At 38.6% G+C, this 27,016-nt stretch overlaps 1 protein-coding gene across 1 annotated transcript in view; it reads right to left on the bottom strand.

Annotated features, from left to right (window-relative positions):
- The window catches only part of LOC120861150 (DENN domain-containing protein 5B), a 120,533-nt gene that overhangs the window by 50,224 nt on the left and 43,293 nt on the right, over window positions 1–27,016 (bottom strand). Inside the window, exons 5-7 of the mRNA XM_040236793.1 lie at window positions 24,712–25,248; window positions 21,757–21,988; window positions 17,687–17,837 (exon numbers count right to left, since the gene is read on the bottom strand). Of these exons, the coding sequence (XP_040092727.1) occupies window positions 17,687–17,837; window positions 21,757–21,988; window positions 24,712–25,248 (920 nt within the window). The remainder of the gene's footprint in view (window positions 1–17,686; window positions 17,838–21,756; window positions 21,989–24,711; window positions 25,249–27,016) is intronic.

Raw genomic sequence — 27,016 nt, forward strand, 5'->3', positions numbered from 1 at the left:
GTTTCCTTTATTCTAAGATTCACATTTTGAATGAGTTAGTCACGCACACTTGGGGCTTCCCCAGTGGCTCAATGGATAAAGAATCTGCCTGTAATGCAGGAAACACAGGAGATGAGGGTTTAATTCCTGGGTTGGGAAGATACTGTGTAGAAAGGAATGGCAACCCACTCCAATATTCTTGCCTGGAGAATCCCATGGACAAAGGAGCCTGGCAGGCTACGGTCCAAAAGGCAGCAAAGAGTTGGACATGACCGAGTGACTACACATACAAGACTCACATTTTGGCTTTTAAATGCTTCTGAAACTAGAACGAATCTTCTCTGTCATATACAAGTTTAAAGTATAATTTTTCCAAAAAGCTTTTGAATTAATAGCAGATCTTACAATCAACAGTTACTCAGAATCAAGTAAACATGCTCAGTTCAGTTCAGTTGCTCAGTTGTGTACGACACTTTGTGACCCTATGAACTGCAGCACGCCAGGATTCCCCGTCCATCAACTCCTGGAGCTTGCTCAAACTCATGTCCATCGAGTCAGTGATGCTATCCAACCATCTTATCCTCTGTCGTCCCCTTCTCCTCCCGCCTTCAATCTTTCCCAGGTTCAGGGTCTTTTTCAATGCGTCAGTTCTTTGTTTGCATCAGGTGGCCCAAGTATTGGAGTTTCAGCTTCAGTATCAGCCCTTCCAATGAATATTCAGGCATGATTTCCTCTAGGATTGACTGGTTCGATCTCCCTGCAATCCAAAACACTATCAAGAGTCTTCTCTAACACCACAGTTCAAAAGCATCAATTCTTCAGTGCTCAGCTTTCTTTATAGTCCAACTCTCACATCTATACATGACCACAGCATTGACTAGACTGGGTCTTTGTCGGCAAAGTCTCTGCTTTTTAATATACTGTCTAGCTTGGTCAAAGCTTTTCTTCCAAGGAGCAAGCGTCTTTTAATTTCATGGCTCAATGCAACCTAAATGTTCAACAGTAGGGGGTGATATAATGAAAGACCATATAGTCATTTAAAAAATTAAGTTACCAGGAATATCAATCGGGCTTCCAGGGTGGCTCAGATGGTGAAGAATCTGCCTCCAATGCAGGAGACCTGGGTTTGATTCCTGGGTAGGGAAGATCCCCTGGAAAAGGGAATGGCTACCCATTCCAGTATTCTTGCCCAGAAAATGCCACTGACAGAGAAGGCTGGTGGGCTACTGTCCATGGGGTTGCAAAGAGTTGGACACGACTGAGTGACTAAGACTTTCACTTTCAGGAATATCAATAATATGGGACAGTGGTCATGATACAATAATGAATGAAAAAGCTGGATACAATGCTGTGTAAGAAATTTTCTAATTAACAAAATAAGTATGGACATGCACACATCAGGATCCATGCAATGGAAAGACATAATACCAAAAGTTAACATTTCATGGTGATGGCATTATAGGTGGTTTTCTTTTTATTTTCAATTAATTTTTAATTGAAGTACAGCTGATATACAATGTAAGTTTCAGTATACAACAAAGTATTCACAGTTTTTTAAAGTTACATCTCATTTATAGTTATTATAAAGTAATGGCTGCATTTCTTGTGCTGTACAATACATCCTTGTTATTTTTGTTGTTCAGTTGCTCAGTAGTGTCAGACTCTTTGCAACTCTATGGACTGTAGCCCGCCAGGCTTCCCTGTCCTTCTCTATCTTCTGGAGTTTGCTCAAACTCATGTCATTGAGTCGGTGGTGCCATCTAACCATCTCATCCTCTGTTGTCACCCTCTCCTCCTACCTTCAATCTTTCCCAGCATCAGGGTCTTCTCCAATGAGTCAGCTCTTTGCATGAGGTAGCCAGAGTACTGGACCATCAGCTTTGGCATCAGTCCTTCCAATGAATATTCAGGGTTGATTTCCTTTAGGATTGACTAGTTTGATCTCCCTGCTGTCCAAGGGACTCTCAAGAGTTTTTTCCACAATTTGAAGGCATCAGTTCCTCAGTATTCAACCTTTTATACTGTCCAACTCTTATATCCATACATGACTACTGGAAAAACCATAGCATTGACTATACAGACCTTTGTAGGCAAAGTAGTATCTCTGCTTTTTAAAATACTGTCTAGGTTTGTCACTGCTTTTCTTCCAAGGAGCAAGTGTCCTTTAATTTCATGGCTGCAGTTACCATCTGCAGTGATTTTGGAGTCCAAGAAAATAAAGTCTGTCACTGTTTCCATTGTTTCCCCATCTATTTGCCATGAAGTGATGGAACTGGATGCCATGATCTTTTTGTTTTTTTTGAATGCTGAGTTTTCAGCCAGCTTTTTTACTCCTTCACCTTCATTAAGAGGCTCTTTAGTTCCTCTTTGCTTTCTGCCCTAAGAGTGGTATCATCTGCATATTATGAGGTTATTGATATTTCTCCTGGAAATCTTGATTCCTGCTTGTGCTTCATCCAGTCCAGCATTTCACATGATGTACTCTGCATATAAGTTAAATAAGCAGGGTGACAATATATAGCCTTGACGTACTCCTTTCCCAGTTTGGACCAGTCCATTGAAGGTGGTTTGGTATTCTCATTTCTTGAAGAATTTTCTACACTTTGTTCTGATCTACATAGTCAAAGGCTTTAGTATAGACAATGAAGCATATATTTTCCTGAAATTCTCTAGCTTTTTCTATGATCCAATGGATGTTTGCAATATGATCTCTGGTTCCTCTGCCTTTTGTAAACCCAGCTTGTACATCTGGAAGTTCACATACAGTTGAAGCCTATCTTGAAGGACTTTTAGCATTACTGTGCAGTACAATTTTGAATTCAATTGTGCGGTACAATTTTGAGTACAACTGTGCATAGTAATTTGAATGTTCTTTGGCATTGCCCTTCTTTGGGACTGAAATGAAATCTGACCTTTTCCAGTCCTATGGCCACTGCTGTTTTCCAATTTGCAGGCATACTGAGTGCAGCACTTTCACGGGATCATCTTTTAGGATTTAAAATAGTTCAGCTGAAATTCCATTACCTTCACTAGCTTTGTTCATAGTAATACTTCCTAAGGCCCACTTGACTTCACATTCCAGGATGTCTGGCTCTGTATCACTGATCACACCATCGTGGTTATCTGGGTCAAGATCTTTTTTGTACAGATCCTCTATGTATTCTTGACATCTCTTCTTAATATCTTCTCCTTCTGTTAGGTCCATACTATTTCTGTCCTTTATTGTGCCTATCTTTGCATGAAATGTTCTCTTGGTATCTCTGATTTTCTTGGAGAGATCTCTTGTCTTTCCCACTATTGTTTCCCTCTATTTCTTTGCATTGTTCACTTAAAAAGACTTTCTCACCTCTCCTTGCTATTCTCTGTAACTCTGCATTCAGATGGGTGTATCTTTCCTTTTCTCATTTGCCTTTTGCTTCTCTTCTTTTCTCAGCTATTCGTAAGGCCTCCTCAGAAAACCACTTTGCCTTTTTGCATTTCTTTCTCTTGGGGGTGGTTTTGATCACTGCCACCTATACAATATTACAAATTTCTGTCCATAGGTCTTCAGGCACTCTGTCAGATCTATCCCTTCAATCTATTTGTCATTTCCACTGTATAATTATACAGGATTTGACTTAGGTCATACCTGAATGGCCGAGTGGTTTTCCCTACATTCTTTTATATCCTTGTAGTATATTAATTTCATAGATAGTAGTTAGTACTTCTTAATCTCCTACCCCTTTCTTATCTCTTCCTCCCCTTCCCTCTCCCCACTGATAATCACTACTTTGTTCTCTGTATCTGTGAATCTGTTTCTGTTTTATGTTCACTAATTTGTCTTACTTTTTAGATTCCACATATAAGTGATATCATACACTATTTGTCTTTCTCTGACTTATTTCTTCTGATTTCAAGCCCATCCGTGTTGTTGCAGATGGCAAAATTTCATTCTTTTTTTATGGCTGAGTATTACTCCATTGTGTATATGTACAGATACTGCATCTTCTCTATCCATTCATCTATTGAAGGACACTGAGGGTGCTTCCATATCTTGGCAATTATAAATAATGCTTCTATGAACACTGGGGTGTATGTATCTTTTTGAATTAGCCTTTTCTGTTTTTTTTTTCCAGATAAATACCCAGAAATAGAACTACTATAAAATATGTCAATAGAACTATACAATAGCTTTTAGGTTTTAGAGAAATACCCGTACCGTTTTCCATAGTGACCTCCCTGATTTACATTCCCACCAACAGTGTACAAGGGTTCTGTTTTCTCCATTTACTCACCAACATTTGTTATTTGTGGTCTTTTTGATGACAGCCATTTTGACAAGTGTGAGGTGATATTTGGGGCTTCCCTGGTAGCTCAGCTCATGAAGACCACCTGCAATGCAGGAGACCCCGGCAGGAGACCCTGGTTTGATTCTTGCATCGGGAAGATACCTTGGAGAAGGGATAGGCTACCTACTCCAGTTTTCTTGGGCTTCCCTGCTGGCTCAGACAGTAAAGAATCCACCTGTAGTTCAGGAGACCTGGATTGGGAGGAACCCCTGGAGGGAGGCATGGCAACCCACTCCAGTATTCTTGCCTGGAGAATCCCCATGGACATAGGGTCACAAGAGTTGGACATGACCGAGTGACATATGCATGAGGTGTTATTTCACTGTGGTTTTAACTTACACTTCTCTGATGATTAATGATGTTGAGCATCTTTTCCTGTGCCTGTTGGCCATTTGTGTATGACTTCTTTGCAAAAATTTCTATCCAGACTTTCTGCTCATTTTTAATTGGTTTTTTTTTTTTTTTATGTTGAGTTGGATGAGCCATTTATTTATGCTGGATATTAATCCCTTATCAGTCATATCATTTGCAAATATTTTTTCCCATTCAGTAGGCTGTCTTCTGGTTTTCTTGATGGCTCCCTTTGCTATGCAAAAAATTTTAAGTCTAATCAGGTCTCATTTATTTATTTTTGGTTTTATTTTCTTTAGGAGACAGATCCAAAAAAATTCTGTTACAATTTATGTCAAACAGTGTTCTATGTTTTCTTCATATATCAAATTATTTTAAAAGATTTCTCAGCTCTTGATCTATCATGTCCATGACTGCATTCATTGCACTATTCTAGAACTATTTACTCCGATATATCCCTGAGAGCATGGAGCTATACACAAGAAGTGAATTTATACTTTTGCCATCCAGCAAGTCACACTGCATGACTGACAATTGATGATTTAAAATGTATTATTAATATAGTATCCAATTTACAAAAAAGCTTAAAATCAGAGTGCTGCTTCTTTTGTTGCTCTTTAAATAATTTATGCATGCCTTTGGTTTCAAACTGATGAATCATCTAATTTCAGTCTGCTATTTAGAGGAACACTGAATAATTATGATAAAAATGGTAGCAAAGTAAAGTAGCCCCTCTTAAAATAGTTTTTTTTTTTTTAAAGAATAGGTTTATATTGAGAAAAAAATGCAAAGAGCTAGTGACAGATCTTTGAAGTAGAATCCTTGGAAATGTCCCTAAAGCAAAAGATCAACATAAGACTATATAAGACTGTAAAATAGGATATTGAAAAGGAAGATTCAGAAAAAAAAACACATCAAGACACTGAAAAAGATTCTCTGCTTCATCAAACTTTAGTCAGACCCCTGGAACTTCTCCTAAGCCTATCTATGGATTTCTTTGTAAAATTCAGTTTTAGTAAGAAACTTATTAAGTCAGCTTAGCAGAAACCATTTTCCCTCTCATTATATGATCATTCTGGACATCTAATCAAGTTCTGAATTCTCCATCATCCCCAGGTGATGTCTAATGACTCAGGTCTGTCTTCAGCAAGAATCCTATTAGGTCAGCTCACTCAGAATCCCCCTTTACCCCTGATGTTCCCTCTTGGTAATTTCCTACTCACTGATCTCCACTCTGCTTCTTGGTGATAAATTCCCACGTGTCCATGCAATATTCAGAGAAGCCTCTAATCTCCCTCTCCACTGCAAGACTCCACTGCAGTGGTCTCTATACCTTAAATAAAGGAACTCTCTTCAACAAGTGTCATGAAATTTTTTTTTTTAAGAACTCGGAAGCAGAATATAAATACTAGAATCTATGTAGTAAATAAAGAGGAAGAGTAAAATATAAGTAACATAATCTATAAAGATCTGGAGGCCTTGGAAACAGCCCTGTAGCCAAAAACAAAAACCAAACTCTGTCATGTATGATAGTAAAATTTGCTCAGATTAAAAAATTAGGGTTACTGAACAAATAGTAAAAATATGAGGTGGATTATAAACACCAGCTAATGAACTTATATAATGAATAAAGGAAGGAGCAAAATACACATGGCTGAACATTTCTCCTGGTAGGCAAACTGGAAAAGCACAAAAGACAAGGATAAATATTAACTTTCAGGATATAACTAGCATTTCATTCTTTGAGACAAAATGCCCAGTTTAATTTTATTTTCAAAACAGGGAAATGGGCATCTGCTTAAAAAATTACTATGAAGTCTACACATTCCTCATCTTGTTAAATCATTTATTCTTTACATTATTAAACCTCACTTATTAAGTATAATTTTACCAAAGAAGACTACATTTGCTGAAATGCTAAAGACTGCTTATTTGTTTTTGTTTTGTAAGTAGCATACAAGATTCTAACAGTTGTTCAATCATTTGCATAGTCATGGTTATAAATCCCTTTACCCTGTAACTAATTCTGAGATCTATTCTCTTTCAGTCAGACGACAATCTAGGTGAAAATGTAATATTTTCAGACTACAACTCAGCTAAAAATGTAATTCTTGATGCTCTGTGTGGAAATGGGAAAATCTGAGATTATATATAAGATTAAATACAATAAAATATGGCAGGAAGATTTTAAACCTGAAATCTTTCCTCCTAAGCACTCCTTGCTTCCTTTCCCTACTTTATTTTTCTTCACAAACCTTATCACTTTCTGACAGATTATTTATTTCATATATTAATAAGTTCCTTGTTTGCTTTCTCATGCTGACAGAAGGGATTTTTGTTATTTTGTTCACTGTTAATCTCCCAATGAACAGGACAGTGTCATATACAGTATGGGTTCCATAAATATTTTTCAAATGAATGAATGAGCACTTTAATGCTATCAAAAGGAAATAAAAACCATTTAAATTAAGTGTCTGCCCATGTCAAACTGATTCAAAAAATTAGGATAATTTATAAACATGAAAGAAAATGAATGAACTGATGACTTAGTCATCCACTTGTGAAAAATAAAACACTGTATCTAGTACAATCACCTGGAAAGTCTGAATCCCCATAACGGTCAACATCTCTTAGTGCATTTCAAGTTCAGTGTTCACCTTCCCTGGAGGGTGAAACTCTACAAATTAACTAACGTAAGTAAGTGAGTAAAAATTACAGTCATTAGCTATTTACTTCCATCTCATAGGCAGCATATTAATTCTCTCTGCAACCTTCCTCCCCAAGACTTTAGTATAAACACTTGCATTTCTATAGGAAAGGAAGATTTCATCCTGAACATATAACTTTTCCACCTTTCTAGTGAATCATCCTCTTTCACTGTCTTCATTAGAGTTGAAGCAACCTACTTAAATAAGAGAGTTCAATCAAATAAAGCTTTTTAAAAATCCACAGTTCACTTTACTGCATAGTATTCTTTTTCCAAATATGTAAAAGAATGCTGGTACTGAAGATTTTCCACACCTTTCCACAGTCCTTATGAATTAGACATCATGAACATGGTGCCAGAAATAAGGAAACCTGGGTTCTAATCCTAACTCTGCTACTAATCCAAGCTTGTACACTTACCAACAGGTAATGATGACACTGTTTCAGGGTTAGGCTCTTTGATCTCAATCTTTGCTTCATGAAACTCTTCATGAGGCAAGATGGCACCTGAGAATGTACCCTGCTTCCCAGGGTATTATCCTATCTTCTTTTGGGTCCACCCTCCTCACAGAGCCCAGGGTGAGGCAGGGGTGAGGCACCTGAGAGTTCTTTCATTCTGAAAGACCTCATCAGATTGGTATGACAGACTGTTGCTGAACTCTCTTATATTCAGTATTTTAGGTTATTCAAAATTTCTTAGAGGGCTACCAAAGTAAAACATCGAGCTCAATAGCAACAAAAGGCACACATCACCTTTGTATTAGAGTGACAGAGCCAGTTATATATAGTGCAATGGTTAAGTGCTTGGGCTCTGAATTGGTAGACCTAAGTCTGAATCCTAGTTTCACCACTTCCTAGCTGTGTGATCCTGAAGCAAGCTCTTGATCATCTCTGAGCCTCCATCATAAAATGGGTAGAACAATATAGGTTTATATGTAGGGATATGCTTATAAGAAGGATCAAAGAACTAATATACTTAATGCAGTCAGCAAAGAAGCTAGTGCAGACCAGCTTAATAATACTAGCTATTATCAGCAGTATCTCCACAACTAACACTCTCTTGGCATGGAGAAGGCTCCACTGGCAGGAAAGGCACTGCTTTTGAAAGCAGGGGAAAAAAAGTGGGCTACAAGGAAGGATAATTAAGTAAAGCAATGATGAAAATTAACAATTTTTTTCACTGAGATCTGAAAGGAGGTGGATATTTATAATAATAAATACAAGCATACATTTCACTGCACTTCAAAGATACTGCATTTTATACAAATTGAAAGTTAGTAGCAACCTCTGCTGTCAGAGGATCGTTAGCATTTTTTAGCAATAAAGTATTTGAAATTAAGGTAATGTATTGTTTTTTCAGATATAATGCTATTGCACACTTAATAGACAACAGCATGTAAACATATGCACTGGCAAACCAAAAACTTCTTGCTTTATTGTGATATTCACTTTACTGTGGTGATCTGGAACCAAAATCAGAGATCTCTGAGGTATGCCTGTACTATACTCTGAAAGCAAAGGAAATGGCGATATATACAGTATTGTGACTGATTTCCGTAATTCATTGTTTTTGTTGCTTAGTCGCTAAGTTGTGTCTGATTCTTTGCATTGGAAGACAGAGTCTTAACTACTGGACCACTGGTGAAGTTCCTGTGTCTGACTCTGCAATCCCATGGACTTAGCCTGCCAGGCTCCTCTGTCCATGGGATTTCCTAGGCAAGAATACTGGAGAGGGTTGCCATTTCCTACTCCTGGAGATATTCCCAACCCAGGGATGGAACTTTTGTCTCCTATATCAGCAGGTGGATTCTTTACTGATGGGGCTTCCAGTTGGTAAACAATCCATCTGCAATGCAGAAGACTCTGGTTTGATTCCTGGGTTGAGAAGATCTGCTGGAGAAGGGATAGGCTACCCACTCCAGAATTCTTGGGCTTCCCTGTGGCTCAGCTGGTAAAGAATCTGCCTACAATGTGGGAGACCTGGGTTCCATCTATGGATTGGGAAGATCCCTTGGAGAGGAGAAAGGCTACCCACTCCAGTATTCTGGCCTGGAGAACTGCATGGACTGAATAGTCCATGGGGTCGCAAAGACTTGGACATGACTGAGCGACTTTCTCTTTCACCAGAGGAGCCTTTCTTAATTCATACACACCCTCTTTGGTCCTTTCATGTGTTTGCTATCACCATAGTTTTCTCACATGTAAACCTAAATGAATCAATAATTTGACACATTTCAGAAACATATTTAATGGAACACTTTTAGGTAAGAAAATGGTAAGCATTTTATTTCCTTCAGGTTATTAAAAATAGGACAGTAACTACACAAATACAAGAATCTACAAATATTATCACATATATGCACCCCAAGAAACTCCAACAGCATAATACTTAGCTTAGATAGTATTCAGTAAATTAAACCAAGCATTACTGTCACATATGGTAATTTACAAAGTTTTGTTTTTTTTTCCCTGACAATAAAATCATGACAAGCATCGTGGGAAATAAAAAGGTAAGTACTAAACTTCTCCAACAAATAGCTCAGCAGCTCATCTGGAAGATAGAAACATCACATTTTTTAGCCATTTTTCAAGAACCTGCATAATAATATCAATATTTAGTTTAGGTCACTTAGGTTAAAAGGCTTAATTCCACATGTTTTACTCTCCTCAGTTCAGTTCAGTTCATTTGCTCAGTGTGTCCGATTCTTTGTGACCCCATGAACTACAGCACAGGCCTCCCTGTCCATCACCAACTCCCGGAGTTTACCCAAACTCAACTGATTCTCCCCCACCTGCCTTCTGACAATTCTGGTGGCTCAATGCCACTCCATTTTGTGCACCCAATCTCCATCACAGTCTTCTACCATTTCTTTGCCACTGCTTGGCTTTTCCTTTTTCTTCTCTGAGCGTCTTTAAGAAAATCACAGATGTTATAGACTGTTAGTGTGTTTTCAGATCATAAAAGAGGCAAATGATTCCTCTTTTATGTCCAAGCATTCTAAGTGGCCAGGAATGAACTAAATTTCAAAACTGCAAATTTCCAATTCAAAACCTTCTTTCCAACTTAACATATTCCCCATTACCAGTCTCTGAGTTCTCTTCTTATAAAATACTCCTTTATTACACACCTGTATTCACCTCCTGCCAAAGCAGAAGACTCAGCTTTGCTCCCTGGTCCGGGAAGATCCCTTGGAAAAGGAAAGGGCAACTCACCAGCATTCTTGCCTAGGAAATCCCATGGACAGAGGAGCCTGGTGGGCTACAGTTCAGTTCAGTTCAGTTTGATCACTCAGTCGTGTCTGACTCTTTGAGACCCCATGAACTGCAACACACCAGACCTCCCTGTCCATCACCAGCTCCCAAAGTTTACTTAAACTCATGTCCACTGGGTCAGTGACGTCATCCAAACATCTCATCCTCTGGCGTCCCCTTCTCTTCCTTCCTGCCATTAATCTTTCCCAGCATTGGAGTCTTTTCAAATGAGTCAATTTTTCCCATCAGATGGCCAAAGAATTGGCGTTTCAGCATCAGTCCTTCCAATGAATATTCAGGACTGATTTCCTTTAGGATGGACTGGTTGGATCTCCTTGCAGTTCAAGGGACTCTCAAGAGTCTTCTTCAATACCACAGTTCAAAGCATCAGTTCTTTGAAGCTAAGCTTTCTTTATAGTCCAACTCTCACGTCCATACATGACTACTAGAAAAACCATAGCATTGACTAGATGGACCTTAGATGGCAAAGTAATGTCTCTGCTTTTCAATATGCTGTCTAGGTTGGCCACAACTTTATTTCCAAGGAAGAAGCATCTTTTAATTTCATGGCTGCAGTCACCAACTACAGTGATTTTGGAGCCCCCCAAAATAAAGTCTCTCACTCTTTCCATTGTTTCCCCATCTTTTTGCCATGAAGTGATGGGCCAAGATGCCATGATCTTAGCTTTTTGTATGTTGAGTTTTAAGCCAAACTTTTCACTCTCCTCTTTCACTTTCATCATGAGGCTCTTTAGTTCTTCACTTCCTGCCATATGGCTGGTATCATCTGCATATCTGAGGTTACTGATATTTCTCCCGGCAATCTTAATTCCAGTTTGTGCTTCATCCAGCCCAGTGTTTCTCCTGATATATTCTACATATAAGTTAAATAAGCAGGGTGACAATATACAGACTTGACGTACTCCTTTTCCTATTTGGAACCAATCTGCTCTTCCATGTGCGGTTTTAACTGTTGCTTCCTGACCTGCATGCAGATTTCTCAAGAGGCAGGTCAGGTGGTCTGGTATTCCCATCTCTTTCAGAATTTTCCAGAGTTTGTTTTGATCCACACAGTCAAAGGCTTGGCAAAACTCTATTAGCCTTTGCCCTACTTCATTCTGTACTCCAAGGTCAAATCTGCCTGCTACTCCAGGTGTTTCTTGACTTCCTACTTTTGCATTCCAGTCCCCTATAATGAAAAGGACATCTTTTTTGGGTGTTAGTTCTAAAAGGTCTTGTAGGTCTTCACAGAACCGTTTAACTTCAGCTTCTTCAGCATTACTGGTTGGGGAAAAGACTTGGATTACTGTGACACTGAATCGTTTGCCTGGGAAATGAACAGAGATCATTCTGTTGTTTTTGAGATTACATCCAAGTATTGCATTTCAGACTCTTTTGTTGACTATGATGGCTACTCCATTTCTTATAAGGGATTATTGTCCATAGTAGTAGATATAATGGTCATCTGAGTTAAATTCACCCATTCCAGTCCATTTTAGTTTGCTGTTTCCTAAAATGTCTATGTTTATTCTTGCCATCTCCTGTTTGACCACTTCCAATTTGCCTTGATTTGTGGACCTAACATTCCAGGTTCCTAGGCAATACTGCTCTTTACAGCGTCAGACTTTCCTTCTATCACCAATCACATCCACAACTGGCTGTTGTTTTTGCTTTGGTGTGGCGCTGGAATGGCTGTGAGGAGGTACCCCACGTCCAAGGTCAGAGAAGCCCCAGCCAAGACAGTAGGTGCTGGAGTGGTGGTTGCACGGCGCTAGAGTGGCTGAGAGGAGATACCCCACGTCCAAGGGCAAAGGTAAAGCCCTAGCAAGATGGTAGGAGGGGCAAATTTGCATTTAGAATCAAACCCCATTCCCGCTAGATATGCTCAGAGGGCTCAAACAAACTGTGTGCACACCAGGACCTAGAGACCCCACAGAGATGGAGACAGAACTGTTTGAGTGTTCCTGTGGAGGTGCGGGTCTGCAGTGGACTGCCGCAGGGGCAGGGGCTCTGGGTGCAGCAGACTTGGGTATGGCATAAGCCCTCTTGGAGGAGGTCGCCTAACTGTAACAGAGCTGCCAGAACTTACACCAGACTGGGAAACAGACTCTTGGAGGGCACAAACGGAACCTTGTACGCACCAGGACCCAGGAGAAAGGAGCAGTGACCCCACAAGAGACTGACCCAGACTTGCCTGGGAGTTTCCAGGAGTCTCCGGCAGAGGCGTGGGTCAGTGGAGGCCTGTGGCAGGGTTGGGGGTATCGAGTGTAGCAGTACATGCATGGGATCTTTTGAAGGAGCCCAGCATTAGCTTCATTACCTGCACCACAGTTTGGCCCCAGGTAAATAGCAGGGAGGGAACACAGCTCCACCCATCAACAGAAAGTTGGATTAAAGATTGAGAGGAGCAACCCCACGTCCAAGGAGCAGTGGCTGCACGGGCGCAGGAGGGCCAGGAAGAGCTACTCCACGTTCAAGGTCAGGAGGGGCAGCTGTGAGGAGATACCCTTTGTCCAAGGTAAGAGAAACCCAAGTAAGATGGTAGGTGTTATGAGAGGGCATCAGAGGGTAGACCCACTAAAACCATAATCACAGAAAACTAGTCAATCTGATCACATGTACCTTGGCCTTGTCTAACTCAATGAATTTAACCCATGCTGTGTGGGGCCACCCAAGACAGACAGGTCATGGTGGAGAGGTCTGACAGAATGTGGTCCACTGGAGAAGGGAATGGCAAACCATCTCAGTATTCTTGCCATGAGAACCCCATGAATAGTATGAAAAGGCAAAAAGATAGGACACTGAAAGAAGAACACCCCAGGTCAGTAGATGCCCAATATACTACTGGAGATCAGTGGAGAAATAACTCCAGAAAGAATGAAGGGATGGAGCCAAAGCAAAAACAATACCCAGTTGTGGATGTGACTGGTGATAGAAGAAAGGTCTGATGCTGTAAACAGCAATATTGCATAGGAACCTGGAATGTTAGGTCCACAAACTAAGGCAAATTGGAAGTGGTCAAATAGGAGATGGCAAGAGTGAACGTCGACATTCTAGGAATCAGCGAACTAAAATGGACTGGAATGGGTGAATTTAACTCACATGACCATTATATCTACTACTGTGGGCAGGAATCCCTTAGAAGAAATGGAATAGCCATCATGGTCAACGAAAGAGTTTGAAATGCAGTACTTGGATACAATCTCAAAAACAACAGAATGATCTCTGTTCGTTTCCACGGCAAAGCATCCAATATCACCGTAATCCAAGCCTATGCCCCAACCAGTAATGCTTAAGAAGGTGAAGTGGAACGGTTCTATGAAGACCTACAAGACCTTTTAGAACTAACACCCAAAAAAGATGTCCTTTTCATTATAGGGGACTGGAATGCAAAGGAAGTCAAGAAACACCTGGACTAAAAGGGAAATTTGGCCTTGGAGTACAGAATGAAGCAGGACAAAGGCTAATATAGTTTTGCCAAGGGAACGCACTGGTCATAGCAAACACCCTCTTCCAACAACACAAGAGAAGACTCTACTCATGGATATCACCAGATGGTCAACACTGAAATCAGACTGATTATATTCTTTGCAGCCAAAGATGGAGACGCTCTATACAGTCAGCAAAAACAAGACCAGGAGCTGACTGTGGCTCAGATCATGAACTCCTTTTTGCCAAATTCAGACTTAAATTGAAGAAAGCAGGGAAACCCACTAGACCATTCAGGTATGACCTAAATCAAATCCCTTATGATTATACAGTGGAAGTGAGAAATAGATTTAAGGGACTAGATCTGATAGACAAGAGTGCCTGATGAACTATGGACTGAGGTTCGTGACACTGTACAGGAGACAGAAATCAGGACCATCCCCATGGAAAAGAAATGCAAAAAAGCAAAATGGCTGTCTGGGGAGGCCTTACAAATAGCTGTGACAAGAAGAGAAGTGAAAAGCAAAGGAGAAAAGAAAAGATATAAGCATCTGAATGCAGAGCTCCAAAGAATATCAAGGAGAGATAAGAAAGCCTTCCTCAGAGATCAATGCAAAGAAATAGAGTAAAACAACAGAATGGGAAAGACTAGAGATCTTTTCAAGAAAATTAGAGATACCAAGGGAACATTTCATGCAAAGATGGGCTTCATAAAGGACAGAAATCATATGGATCTAACAGAAGCAGAAGATATTAACAAGAAGTGGCAAGAATACACAGAACTGTACAAAAAAAGCTTCATGACCCAAATAATCATGATGGTGTGATCATTCACCTAGATCCAGACATCCTGGAATGTGAAATCAAGTGGGCCTTGGAAGGCATCACTATGAACAAAGCTAGTGGAGGTGATGGAATTCCAGTTGAGCTATTTCAGATCCTGAAACATGATGCTGTGAAAGTGCTGCACTCAACATGTCAGCAAATTTGGAAAACTCAGCAGTGGCCACAGGACTGGAAAAGGTCAGTTTTCATTACAATCCCAAAGAAAGGCAATGCCAACGAATGCTCAAACTACCGCACAATTGCACTCATCTCACAGGCTAGTAAAGTAATGCTCAAAATTCTCCAAGCCAGGCTTCAGCAATACGTGAACCGTGAACTTCCTGATGTTCAAGCTGGTTTTAGAAAAGGCAGAGGAACCAGAGATCAAATTGCCAACATCTGCTGGATCACGGAAAAAGCGAGAGATTTGGAGATAAACATCTATTTCTGTTTTATTGACTATGTCAAAGCCTTTGACTGTGTGGATCACAAGAAACTGTGGAAAATTCTGAAAGAGATGGGAATACCAGACCACCTGACCTGCCTCTTGAGAAACCTATATGCAGGTCAGGAAGCGACAGTTAGAAATGGACATGGAACAACAGACTGGTTCCAATTAGGAAAAGGAGTACGTCAAAGCTGTATATTGTCACCCTGCTTAATTAACTTCTATGCAGAGTACATCATGAGAAATGCTGGGCTAGAAGAAGCAGAAGCTGGAATCAAGATTGCTGGGAGAAATACCAATAACCTCAGATATGCAGATGACACCACCCTTATGGCAGAAAGTGAAGAAGAATTAAAAAGCCTCTTGATGAAAGTGAAAGTGGAGAGTGAAAACATTGGCTTAAAGCTCAACATTCAGGAAACGAAGATCATGGCATCTGGTCCCATCACTTCATGGGAAATAGATGGGGAAACAGTGGAAACAGTAGCTGACTTTATTTTCTTGGGCTCCAAAATCACTGCAGTTGGTGACTGCAGCCATGAAATTAAAAGACGCTTACTCCTTGGAAGGAAAGTTATGACCAACCTAGATAGTATATTGAAAAGCAGAGACATTACTTTGCCAACAAAGGTCCGTCTAGTCAAGGCTATCGTTTTTCCAGTAGTCATGTATGTATGTGAGAGTTGGACTGTGAAGAAAGCTGAGTGCTGAAGAACTGATGCTTTTGAACTGTGATGTTGGAGAAGACTCTTGAGAGTCCCTGGACTGCAAGGAGGTCCAACCCATCCATCCTACAGGAGATCAATCCTGGGTGTTCATTGGAAGGAATGATGCTAAAGCTGAAACTCCAATACTTTGGCCACCTCATGCGAAGAGATGACTCACTGGAAAAGACCCTGATGCTAGGAGAGATTGGGGGCAGGAGGAGAAGGGGATGGCAGAGGATGAGATGGCTGGATGGCATCACTGACTTGATGGGTATGAGTTTGAATGAACTCCAGGAGTTGGTGATGGACAGGGAGGCCTGGTGTGGTGCAATTCATGGGGTCGCAAAGAGTTGGACACTACTGAATGACTGAACTGAACTGAGCATGGCCCCGTCCATCAGAAGAAGACCCAGTTTCCCTCTCAGTCAGTCTCTCCCATCAGGAAGCTTCCATAAGCCTCTTATTCTTCTCCATCCGAGGGCAGACAGGGTGAAAATCACAATCACAGAAAACTAACTAATCTGATCACACAGACTACAGCCTTGTCTAACTCGATGAAACTATGAGCCATGATGTATAGGGCCACCTAAGATGGATGGCTCATGGTGGAGAGTTGTGACACAATGCGGTCCACTGGAGAAGGGAATGGCAAACCGCTTCAGTATTCTTGCCTTGAGAACCCCATGAACTGTATGAAAATGGGCTACAGTCCGCGCAGTTGCAAAGAGTCAGACAGGACTGAGTATACATACAGGCATTCATCTAAAATCAAGAATTCCCTTAAACCCAAGTAAGTGTTTTCAATTCTAACCATATTCAAATATTTTCTGAATGGGATCATCTACCATAAAGAATGATAGGGTTTATCTTTATTTTTGGTTGTTTTGAAATTTCTGCACCTGATATTTAAAAGTACTAAATGGTGGCATGGGTCGAACTGTGTCTCCCTAAAATAAATGCTGAAATCTTAATCCCAACACCTGTGAATTAGATCTTATTTGGAAATAGGTCTTTGCAGATGTTAAGATGAGGCCATTAGGATAGGCCCTGATCCAACATGACTGGTGTCCTCATAAGAAGAGAAATACTTGAACATAGACAAGGGATAGTAGCCATGTGAAGTAGAGGCAGAGACTGAGTTATGTTACTATAAGCCAAATACTGCCTGGGGCCACCAGAAGTTGGAAGACACAAGAAAGGATCCTCTCCTACAGGCTTTGGAAGGAGCATGGCACTGCCAACATTTTGATTTTGGACTTACAGCTTCCAGAACTATGAAAGAATAAATTTGTCATTTTAAGCCACCAAGTTTGCAGTACTTTGTTACAGCAGTCCTAGGAAACTAATACGGACAGTGAAGGCATAACTTTTCTAATTCCATTAGACGGTATTAGCATTATATTTAAACAGTCATTTAAAACTATTCCTAAGCACACATTACTTCAACAAGAAAAAAATCTCTACTTTTGCATTTTCTTACATGATGAAATTAAAAGTCAAATACTCGTTGTCAATTTATATTTCAAGCAGATTAATTTGGTTTTCAAAAAAGTAATGATTGATAAAATCTTTAATAGTTAAGCAGTCCCCATAAGAGGTGCAGAGCACTGTGCCCTTCATTCACTCTTTCAACCAACGACTCAAATGAAGAACATGCTTACTTGTTATTAGTTGGTCCTGTTGCCAAGACATCAGACTGTAACTTTGGGAAAAATCCTTGCTCATATTTGCCTTGACCAATTTTCATATCAAGTAGATGTGGGTGGATAGCAGTGTGATCCATTTTCATCAGTCGCTGTTCAATTGACTGGGCTATAAATTAAATTTATAACATGTTAGAAACATTTCATTGGCTAAACCTTAAAAGATAATGCTTCCTCTACTCATGCAGTGACAAGAAACTCAATCTTTGTGATAGTCTGATATAGATTTTTACAAAAGCTCTTCAGAAATCAGTATAATGTAAGTATAAAAAGGTTAGTTTTAAGTAAATACTAGATAATGAATTTTCATACTATTTTCTGCATGTGGCAAAAGCAGGGCAGTGGGGTTAAAAAACAATCTATAATTTAGTACTGAAACAGTTTCCCGTGAGTGGGAAATTCATATTCTTAATGAAAATATGGTTCTAAGTACAACATTAAAGAAAATGATGGCAAATAAAATATCTTCCTTGAGCTGAAAGACAAATTAGAGAAGGTAAAAGCAAGCACTATAGCCGTATGATACTTTATTTCTTTGTGCAAATATCCATTAAATATTCATGCTTTTCCACTTGTAAAAAACAAGGAACTGTGTAAAGTCTATTACCTTCACTTTTAGCAACAGTCTCATTCTCATTAGGAGTTATTTAAAAGTGTTCATTAGATCAAAATGGGTAATGCAGAGAAAAATAAAATAAGCAGGCATTTAGAAAATGTCCAGAGAATAAAAAACTGCCATTTGAAGAATAACATAGGCCAGAGTTAAAAAATAGAAATTACTCAATATTTCTATTTTAAAACCACTGAAAGTTGGGAGATGTTTCAAAGGTTCAGGAAAGAAACTGTGAACTATTTCTCTGGTTAAAAAAAATCTGATCTTAAATGTCTTTATCAATTGAATTTATAAGAGAAAACATAATACTCGTAACCAAGGTTAGGTTTCTCATCCCTTGCCTAGAGATTACTGCTGGGGAGGACAAACAGTAACTGTGTTTGTGTGATGAACAGAAAACACTGTGGGCACTGCCAATCTTGGGATCTGAGAGAAGTAAAAAGGTATTTTCTTATAAATATTTCATAGAATCAGTTTACTCTGCCCTATTCAATACCAGCAGATTGAGTATTGCTGGTTCTTCTCCATATATATTCTAAAGAAAATCTTTTGTGGTGGGAAGAGGTCTGTGAATGATACATTTCACTCTAGTCAAAAGAACCTACTTAAGATCATCTTATGTGAGATCAATGCTTCCCAGCCAGTGTTTATGTTTGCAGAATTAAGAGATGTGTACAGAAGGCATTATTACACTAAACTTCAAAGTGTGAGACATCTACTTTAAGCTTTCCTAATTCTTCTTTATAACTCATATGAATTTATCCAAAACTTTTTAAAATTTCATTTTAATGTGAAACTTGTAACTTCTCTCAAAATACATTCCATATGTTCTGGGCTGGGCAAAAGGGTGTCATGCTTTAATGTATTGATATTTAATTTTCAATGATGCCTTCTGACTTTCCACAACAGTATATATATATTCTTAATGCTTCCTAATATTTATAAAACACAATTAGATTTAGGCAAATAATGCTTAGATTCATGGTGTGGAATTCTCTGAAGTCCTTGCCAATTTTATGTTCCATGAACTACTACAAAATTTCACCTCTGCCAAAAAGTGCTTCTACCCTCACAAAAGGAAAAAAAGAAAAGTCGTCAGTTTTTCTGTTGGATTTAAAGTGACAGAAAAACCCATCTGATATTGAGTTATTTTCCTTTAGTTAGGAAGCTCTGTAGAAATAAAAATCACGATTCACAATTAATTATCTGGGTTTATAAGACTGCCACAGGGAGCACAATGCAATGTTACATTTCAGTGATTATACCATCAGTGAATACTGAACATTCAGAAATTATTAAATGCCTGCTTCAAGAAGTCATAGGCCTGTTGTTAGACTTTCAGGGGTTTGTGCCAAAACTCATTTTCTGTGATTGGTAAGGAATAAGAAAACTCTGCGTTACTAGCAACTTGTTGTCTTTCTGCAAAGAAATCATGAGGTTCTGGTGCCACAATATCAGCAGCAGATAGCCTCTGCCTAAAGCGTTCACCTGCAAATCAAAATTCTTTTTAGTTGAGGCAAAACAGAAACAAAAGCAAAACAACAAAGGACCAAAAAAAAAAAAAGATACACAATAAAATTCAATGTCAACAACAAAATCCCAATCTCTATAGCTTCTGTTGGGGCTGGGATGGGGGTGAGGGTGAGGTAAGTCTTTTAAAAGATAAAAGTCTATTACCTTTTATCTGATAAAAGAAATAACGGCACCATTCATGAGAGATAGATATATATAGTCACAGTCAACTGCCTCCCTTTAAAGAAAGTCTTTGATAAATTAAGTTCCTGGGAGACTATTCCTAAACTCAGTTTAATCTCTTTCAAATATGGTAAATCTATAATGGTACATTTTAAAGAGTATTATATAATTTTTGTGATGACAGTACAAGTATCAAACTCTGAGAGGCCAACAATCTATTTTAATTGAAAAAACTTTCTAGAAGCATACAAATAAAGCAATCAGTACTTAGCTTCAGTTTAAAAAATTCTGTCAGGAAGGGAAGAATAAAATTCGCTCAAGAAGGCATTATACTATTTACATGGCTACTAAAGCACTGAAAGCCACACTACTCTCTGAACAGGCATAGACAATTTTGATCACTCTGCTCCCCCACCTTTCAGACACAGAGAGGCAACTGTCACTTCCTAAAGGGCTCCAAGGATCTACCCTCATAAGTGGAATATAACAGAATGATGTTTCCTCAAGTTATCAGAAACCTCTGAAGGATACACAAGAGACATCATTTATATACTTCTTTCCTTAAAACATGCTAGTTACAGCATCACCACACTCTTGTAACTCTGCTCTACCTCAAATGAAGTGAGAAAGGCAAGCAACAGAGGCAGAGCAAAGAAAATCCACATTTGCTGCTTTTTGCTCAAAAAAAAAAAAAAAAAAAAAAAGAAGGTTGCTCTCAAACAGCTTTTACACTTGAAAGGGGAAGAAATAAAAGGAAGGGGGCACTCAAGTGATAAAAGTCAGTTTATCGGCAGAGAAATAAACTAAGAAAGAGTTAGGAATCGGGTACAAAAGTATAAAACTATGTGGACTGGTACATTTTACATGTTTATTTATTGTTTATTTATTGAAAGAACAGCTTAATGTGTTAAGACTCCAGGTGCTAGAATCAGTCAAACTCTGGTTCAAATCAGGGCTTCACCAACAACTAGCTATGCAATCACAAGCAAGTGACTCCACCTCTCAGTTTTCTCAACTGTAAGATGAAGGCAGCAATAAAACGTGTCTATACCGCCTCATTATGATGATCAAATGCAAAACTGTACATAAAATAGTATGTACTCAGTAAACACTATTAATATGATTATTTATTTAATTGACTATAGTATCACACTGCCAGACAAGATTGGCCAAGACTCATAATTCTCTGAGAGAAAAACGAACATCAGGGTTGGGAAGCTCTCATTTGAATACGAGAATCCAGAGGTTTAATTTCAATAGATGAAGCTATTTTAATTAATGGTACCATTAAAATAAAGTTTTAATTATGTAAATTAGGTAGCAACTCAAATTTACTATGTTAAATTAATACTTATTTTCCTTGGATGAAGAGAAGAAAAGGTAAAAAGCAAAATAAGCAGCAAAACAAAAATTAATATTTTTTCATTAAGGTAATACAGAGAATAAGACAGAAATTACAGGAACCTAATAGTTCTAATCCACTCAGCTTGTTACTGTTTTTCGTCTTCTGAGGGAAGAGGAACGTCAAGTGGGAATAGGACAGACATTAGCTCACAAAACAGAATGAAACAAAACTACAGAAAGCATCTCTTGATATAGCACAAGGATTAACCAGGAAGTCTAAAACTGAAAATTAATTTTGTGGTTTATAAGGTCAACAATGTGTAAAAAGAAATGATCGTGGATTTTAAGCTCGTTTTTAAAGGAATGACAAATGTACCTGCTTCTTTTAAAGTGCTGCATTTCTGATAAATAGATGTCCTCAAGGTGGGTGCCCTTACATTATACAGTCTTATCTTCTCAATCCGAGAGTCAAAGACTCGAAGCAAAGGATCTTTCTCCTCCCACTGAGACATAATTTTGTTATCAATAAAGGTGGCAAACATCTGTGTTTCAATGAAGCGTGAAAGAAATGGCAGGTATGGCTCTGGCTGGTCAGACAGGAAGGAAGCCTGTAGTGAGACAATCAGGCAATTATTAGTGCAAAGAGATCATCTCAATACTACATGATAAACCCCAAAATTATCTGTCGCTAAGGTCATTCCTTTTCAATCTTGTAACACGCAAAACTAATTCAAAAATGAATGAAATTCAAATGTATGAAAATTCAAAAATCCTTAAAACTTCACCCCCTCCCCATCTTCTAAATTCATAGAATTCAGGTCACTTAAGTCATTAGTGCTGCTCCTACCTTTCAAAACTGATTTACATTCTGGTCCTCATGACCATCATGCAGAAAAGAGAGCGCTGTTAATGAAAGATGGTGGATCAGTTGCTACACGAACATCAATTATTCTCACTTGCCATTAAATTTGACACCTTTTCCCCAGTGAGCTGTAATTTTTTCCACTCTCTATTCCTAGACTATGCCAAATACCTCCAAGTCATAAGGCAGCCAGGTGATTAATGGATACAATAATAGCATTAATATATACATAAGCAATACTCTTCAAAAAAAAACCCAATAATATGGAATTTGTGTTTATAAGTAAAATCATCTGTTCTTCAAGTAGATGTTTTCCTAGGTGCCCAAAGTGAGAAACTGATGGATGAGTACTAATTCAAGATCAAACTCCATCCAGACCTGTGCTAACAGAATAGTCTGGGCCTTAACCACTAAAAAAATCACTGCCTGGAAAACCATCCAAAGCAAGCCAAGCCTGTTGAAAACATGTACAGCCAGCCACATGTCCCTGTTACCAGCTTGTCTGCTTGCATGGAATGGCTCAGGAAATTGTGATCAGCTTCTAATTCAAAGGGTTCATTTCTTTCCTTTGGCTCTTCAGGTCCATGCATGTAGAGGAATTCTAGTCACAACTTGCCACTAGCTAAAATTTGGAACTGGACTACTATTTCAGCTACTGGGATACCTCTGCTTTTCATTCTTTTGATTGAGTGCAATGTGGCAAAAGCCAGAAGGGGAAAGGTGGAAGTATATGTTCTGACCTATTGTTACTCTCCTTAATACTCATAGCTTTCTCCCAGCATATTTATTTAGGAAACAAATTCTGATATTTAGGATGTCTTTGAAAAACTTCCTTACAGAAATCCACTTATTCAATTTAAGTGCCTTCATAGCTTAGATGTAGTCACACAAATCCAAATGGCCCAAGAATGGTTCATAGCAGTCTCCAGAAGTCAGCTCACTTCTTAAAAAAGGTATTTTAGAGATAAATATCAACTTTACTTTTCATAGAGCAAACAGCCTTTTTTCCTAAATGGACCAAATGTCTGGCTTTTTGATATTCAGATGCTTGTGGGCTGTATCACTTTAAGTCAGCAAAGACTTGGCTTGCAGGACTAGTATGTGATAGTTCTGTAAATTTTCCTAGTGAAAAATGAGATGATTACAAGCCTTCTGGAATCCAACATGAAACTTTCATTTCTCTAGGGGTTATATAAAAAGAATTCCATTTATAGTTTAAAGCTACATGAAGATTAAGAGGAAGAATGTACCAGGGCTTGATTTAGATAATAATTTGAATTGCTCCAAGGATAAATCATGAGTATACAAAGATTAGTTCCAAGCTGGCTAGGAAAAAATGTGCAGAAATGGTTAAGCTTAATGAGAAAGGAACCTAACAGCAGGAATACATTTGGATAGGTGAAGGCCTCTTAATTTATTAAAGAAGTTTTCTCTAACATAAAGTGCATCAGAACTTAACTGTTAAATGTGGTTTATATAACTATCTGAAAAATACCTGATGAAATCAGAAAAAAATCTTTTATACTACCCACCTTTACAGAAATTTTTTGTTAACACTTATTTGGCAGATGCTCCAAGACTGTAGATTAGCCTCTTGGAACATATTAGCTTTTTTGAGAGGTTTTCCATGACACAAAGATACCATTTAGCAAAAGGCCATAATTTATTCCAATTGCAACATCATGCCTTGGCAACCATAAAGGCAAGGGACTGAACTACATCCTAGTGACCTGAAAGAGTTAATGTATACCCCTAAGTGCTTTCTTCCTGGGCAGGGGTGGTGGTGGTGGTGGTGGTGGTGGTGGGGAAAGAAATCTGGTGAATATGTCCAGAAAAACTGGCAGAAGAACATAGTAGACCTTAGAAAGAAGCCTCAACTTCAGCAGGACAATTAAAGCTAGTATCACCTTCTGTCTTCCTTTTCTGATACTTCGGAACATAGTCTAACAGTCATAAAACCTCATTTTTCTCATAAAACCTCATTTTTTTCTCTTTTGATGCTGAGATAAAAATTTACCTTCTGAAAGTAAACTGTTTGCTACCTTTTTATGGGCAAGTTGTGACTTCACCGTGGGATGAAGACAAAAATCTAAGGCTTTATTAGAAAGGAATAGGCTTCATTTAACTAGATTTGATCCTAAATATGAGTAAATAAAACTCTTACAAGGTGAGGTAGTGTTAACAGATTTGAAAAATGAATGAAATTTAAGAGTTTCTATTTCAAGTATCTTCAAAGTATAGAAAATTTAAAAATGAGATTAAAGGCAATTTAATACATGATGCAGTGAGCAGCTTAATAAGCTAGTTCATTTACTTTCCTGTGAAATTATTTTATCTATTATAAAATAGTGGTTAAGAAAAGTTCTTAAGGGGAAGGGTGGGGGGAAAATCTATTTTTAAAAAGTTAGCAAAATCAATAACATATAGACTACTAAGAATCACAAAAAGGGAAACTCTGGTTCTTTTTACTTTATCAAAGTTTTGCATCTGTTCCCGGTTGGTCAGCCATGATTCCAGGTCCTGGGCAGTCTGAATCACAAACGCTTCATAATCTGCAAACATCTGTGTAAAGCGGTTGGCAAAGATCTCTCGGAGCTGAACATTGAGCTGGTAGTCCCTTAGTTCTGCCTCTTCACACTGCAGTTTTAAGTCTTTTTCTTTTTCACTCAGAGAGGCAGAGAGGTCCATTTTTTCCACAGTCACACCAGTCCGCTTGGCCAGAGCCTGGAGACGAGCTATGGTTTCATTGCCCTTCAGTAACTCATACATGCTGATGCTATTTGCAGAGACGTTGCCATTCTTCTTGTCATTGACCAAGTCTTTCAGAACCAGATTCTTGAGCTTGGTGGCACTCTCACTGCAATGTAGACTGCCCTCAGGAGGGATCCCAAACTGAAGAAGAACTTCAGAGAGTTCCTGGATAAAATCCACTTTATTGGGGAACTGTGGAAATTCTTCAGGCAACTCAATAAAATGGTTGTCAATATCTACAAAACACAAGTTAGCCTGAAAGAGAAAAAAGAAATACAAAGGTTTTAAAGTAAAGGAATATTATGTTCTAAAATATTCTTGCCAGCTATTATTAACAAAACTACAGGTTTCCACAGCCTTTTATGTTAACCTTCTCAGAGTTAAGAACTTTTTGTTCTTTAAAACTAAATCTCTGTTGTCAGCATTTTCCCCTATGTAAAAGAATATATGTCTTTAACATATATATAAATCATTTCCTCCAGGTCTCATCAGTCTATTATAACTGATGAGGATGTGACCCTGTAATATATGGCATCCAGTGAGTACTCCTTAAACAGGTAAAAGTGCAGAGATTCATAGCACCTTACAAATAGGAGGCACAGGGTGAAACGCTCACTGAGCTTGAACTTTCTATGCCATTCCACTGCTCTAACACCATTTATAATTTAGAATTAATAACTGCTAAAACTTAGCAGCTACAGTATTCAAAATGGAAAGAAATTAGCAAAGAGCATTACAGTTCACAGAAAAAAAGAAGAGGTTGAAATAAGAGAAAATGGCTTTTTTTTTTTTGAGTTTGCTTACACTCAAGATTTTGAATTAAAAGACTTTTAAATATCTTTCAAGCAGATAAAGAAAATTCAAGGGGCTAAGTACTTGCATAAAATTTGGATTATCCCTCAGGTACCTGATGACAATATATGCAAAAACAGCATTTTACCTTTATTGTTCATACCCTCTTAGTCAGAACAAGGTTGCCAGAGTAAAGGAAAACTGGGCTCCTAAATTGGGGCGGAGGAGGAGGGCAAGGTAGCCCATCACATAAAACTGATCCTGACTGTATTAGTATGCATAAGGTGAAGTCAGTAAACAGAACAGGAAGTCTCAGCTCATACTTCCCTCTACCTGGCCCCCAACAATGCCCCCAAGGTCAACAAAGACAGAATTCACACTGTCCTCTGATCTTGAATGCTAACATCCTTCGTAGCTAAGTCTGTAAAGAATCTGCCTGCAATGCAGGAGACCCAGGTTCAATCCCTGAGTTGGGAAGATCCTCTGGAGAAGGAAATGGCAATCCACTCCAGTATTCTTGCCTGGAGAATTCCATGGACAGAGAAGCCTGGCAGGCTACAGTCCATGGGGTCGCAAGAGTCAGACACGACTTAGCTACTAAACCACCACCACCAAGATGAAAAAAGGAGAGCAAACACCTGGGTCTCTGTTATTCTCTTTTGATCTCTGTTCTTCTTGTTAGATATTGATAAGCCAGAGTACAGCAGAGTTCCACACTAAGATCAATAAAAGCTCAAGATTTTCTACTACCCAAAACCAGAGAATCAACAGTGACTCTTTAAGCCTAAGACAACCTTTGATTCCAGACTTTTAGGCCCAAGAACGGACATGATTTCCTGACACCTGTTCCAGATATGCATCTTCAAACAGCCTGGTGGCTTAAGGGATTCTTTTCTTTTCCATTATGCTTCATTTCCAATGTTAATAGTTTTCTCAAAATAAAGTAAGAGCTGAAGTCATATCTTATTGAAGACAGTAGTGCTACTTACAGCTTTATTTAAATCCACATCTTTATATATGTTTCTACAGTCTCTAGAAAGTAGGATGTATTGTAAGGCTTAAAGGGAGAAACTAGGTCACCATAATTCAAATGGATGATTCAATATGTTTAAAAATGGAAGAAAAAAATTCACTAACTTGCTAATCTAAATGTTAACCTGCAACCTCTCACCACTTAGATTTTGTACTGTCTCCATCATTAATGCCTTCCTGTTATCCTTTTCTATCCCTC

Source organism: Oryx dammah, unplaced genomic scaffold (assembly GCF_014754425.2).
Source record: "Oryx dammah isolate SB20612 unplaced genomic scaffold, SCBI_Odam_1.1 HiC_scaffold_11229, whole genome shotgun sequence".
NCBI lineage: Eukaryota > Metazoa > Chordata > Mammalia > Artiodactyla > Bovidae > Oryx > Oryx dammah.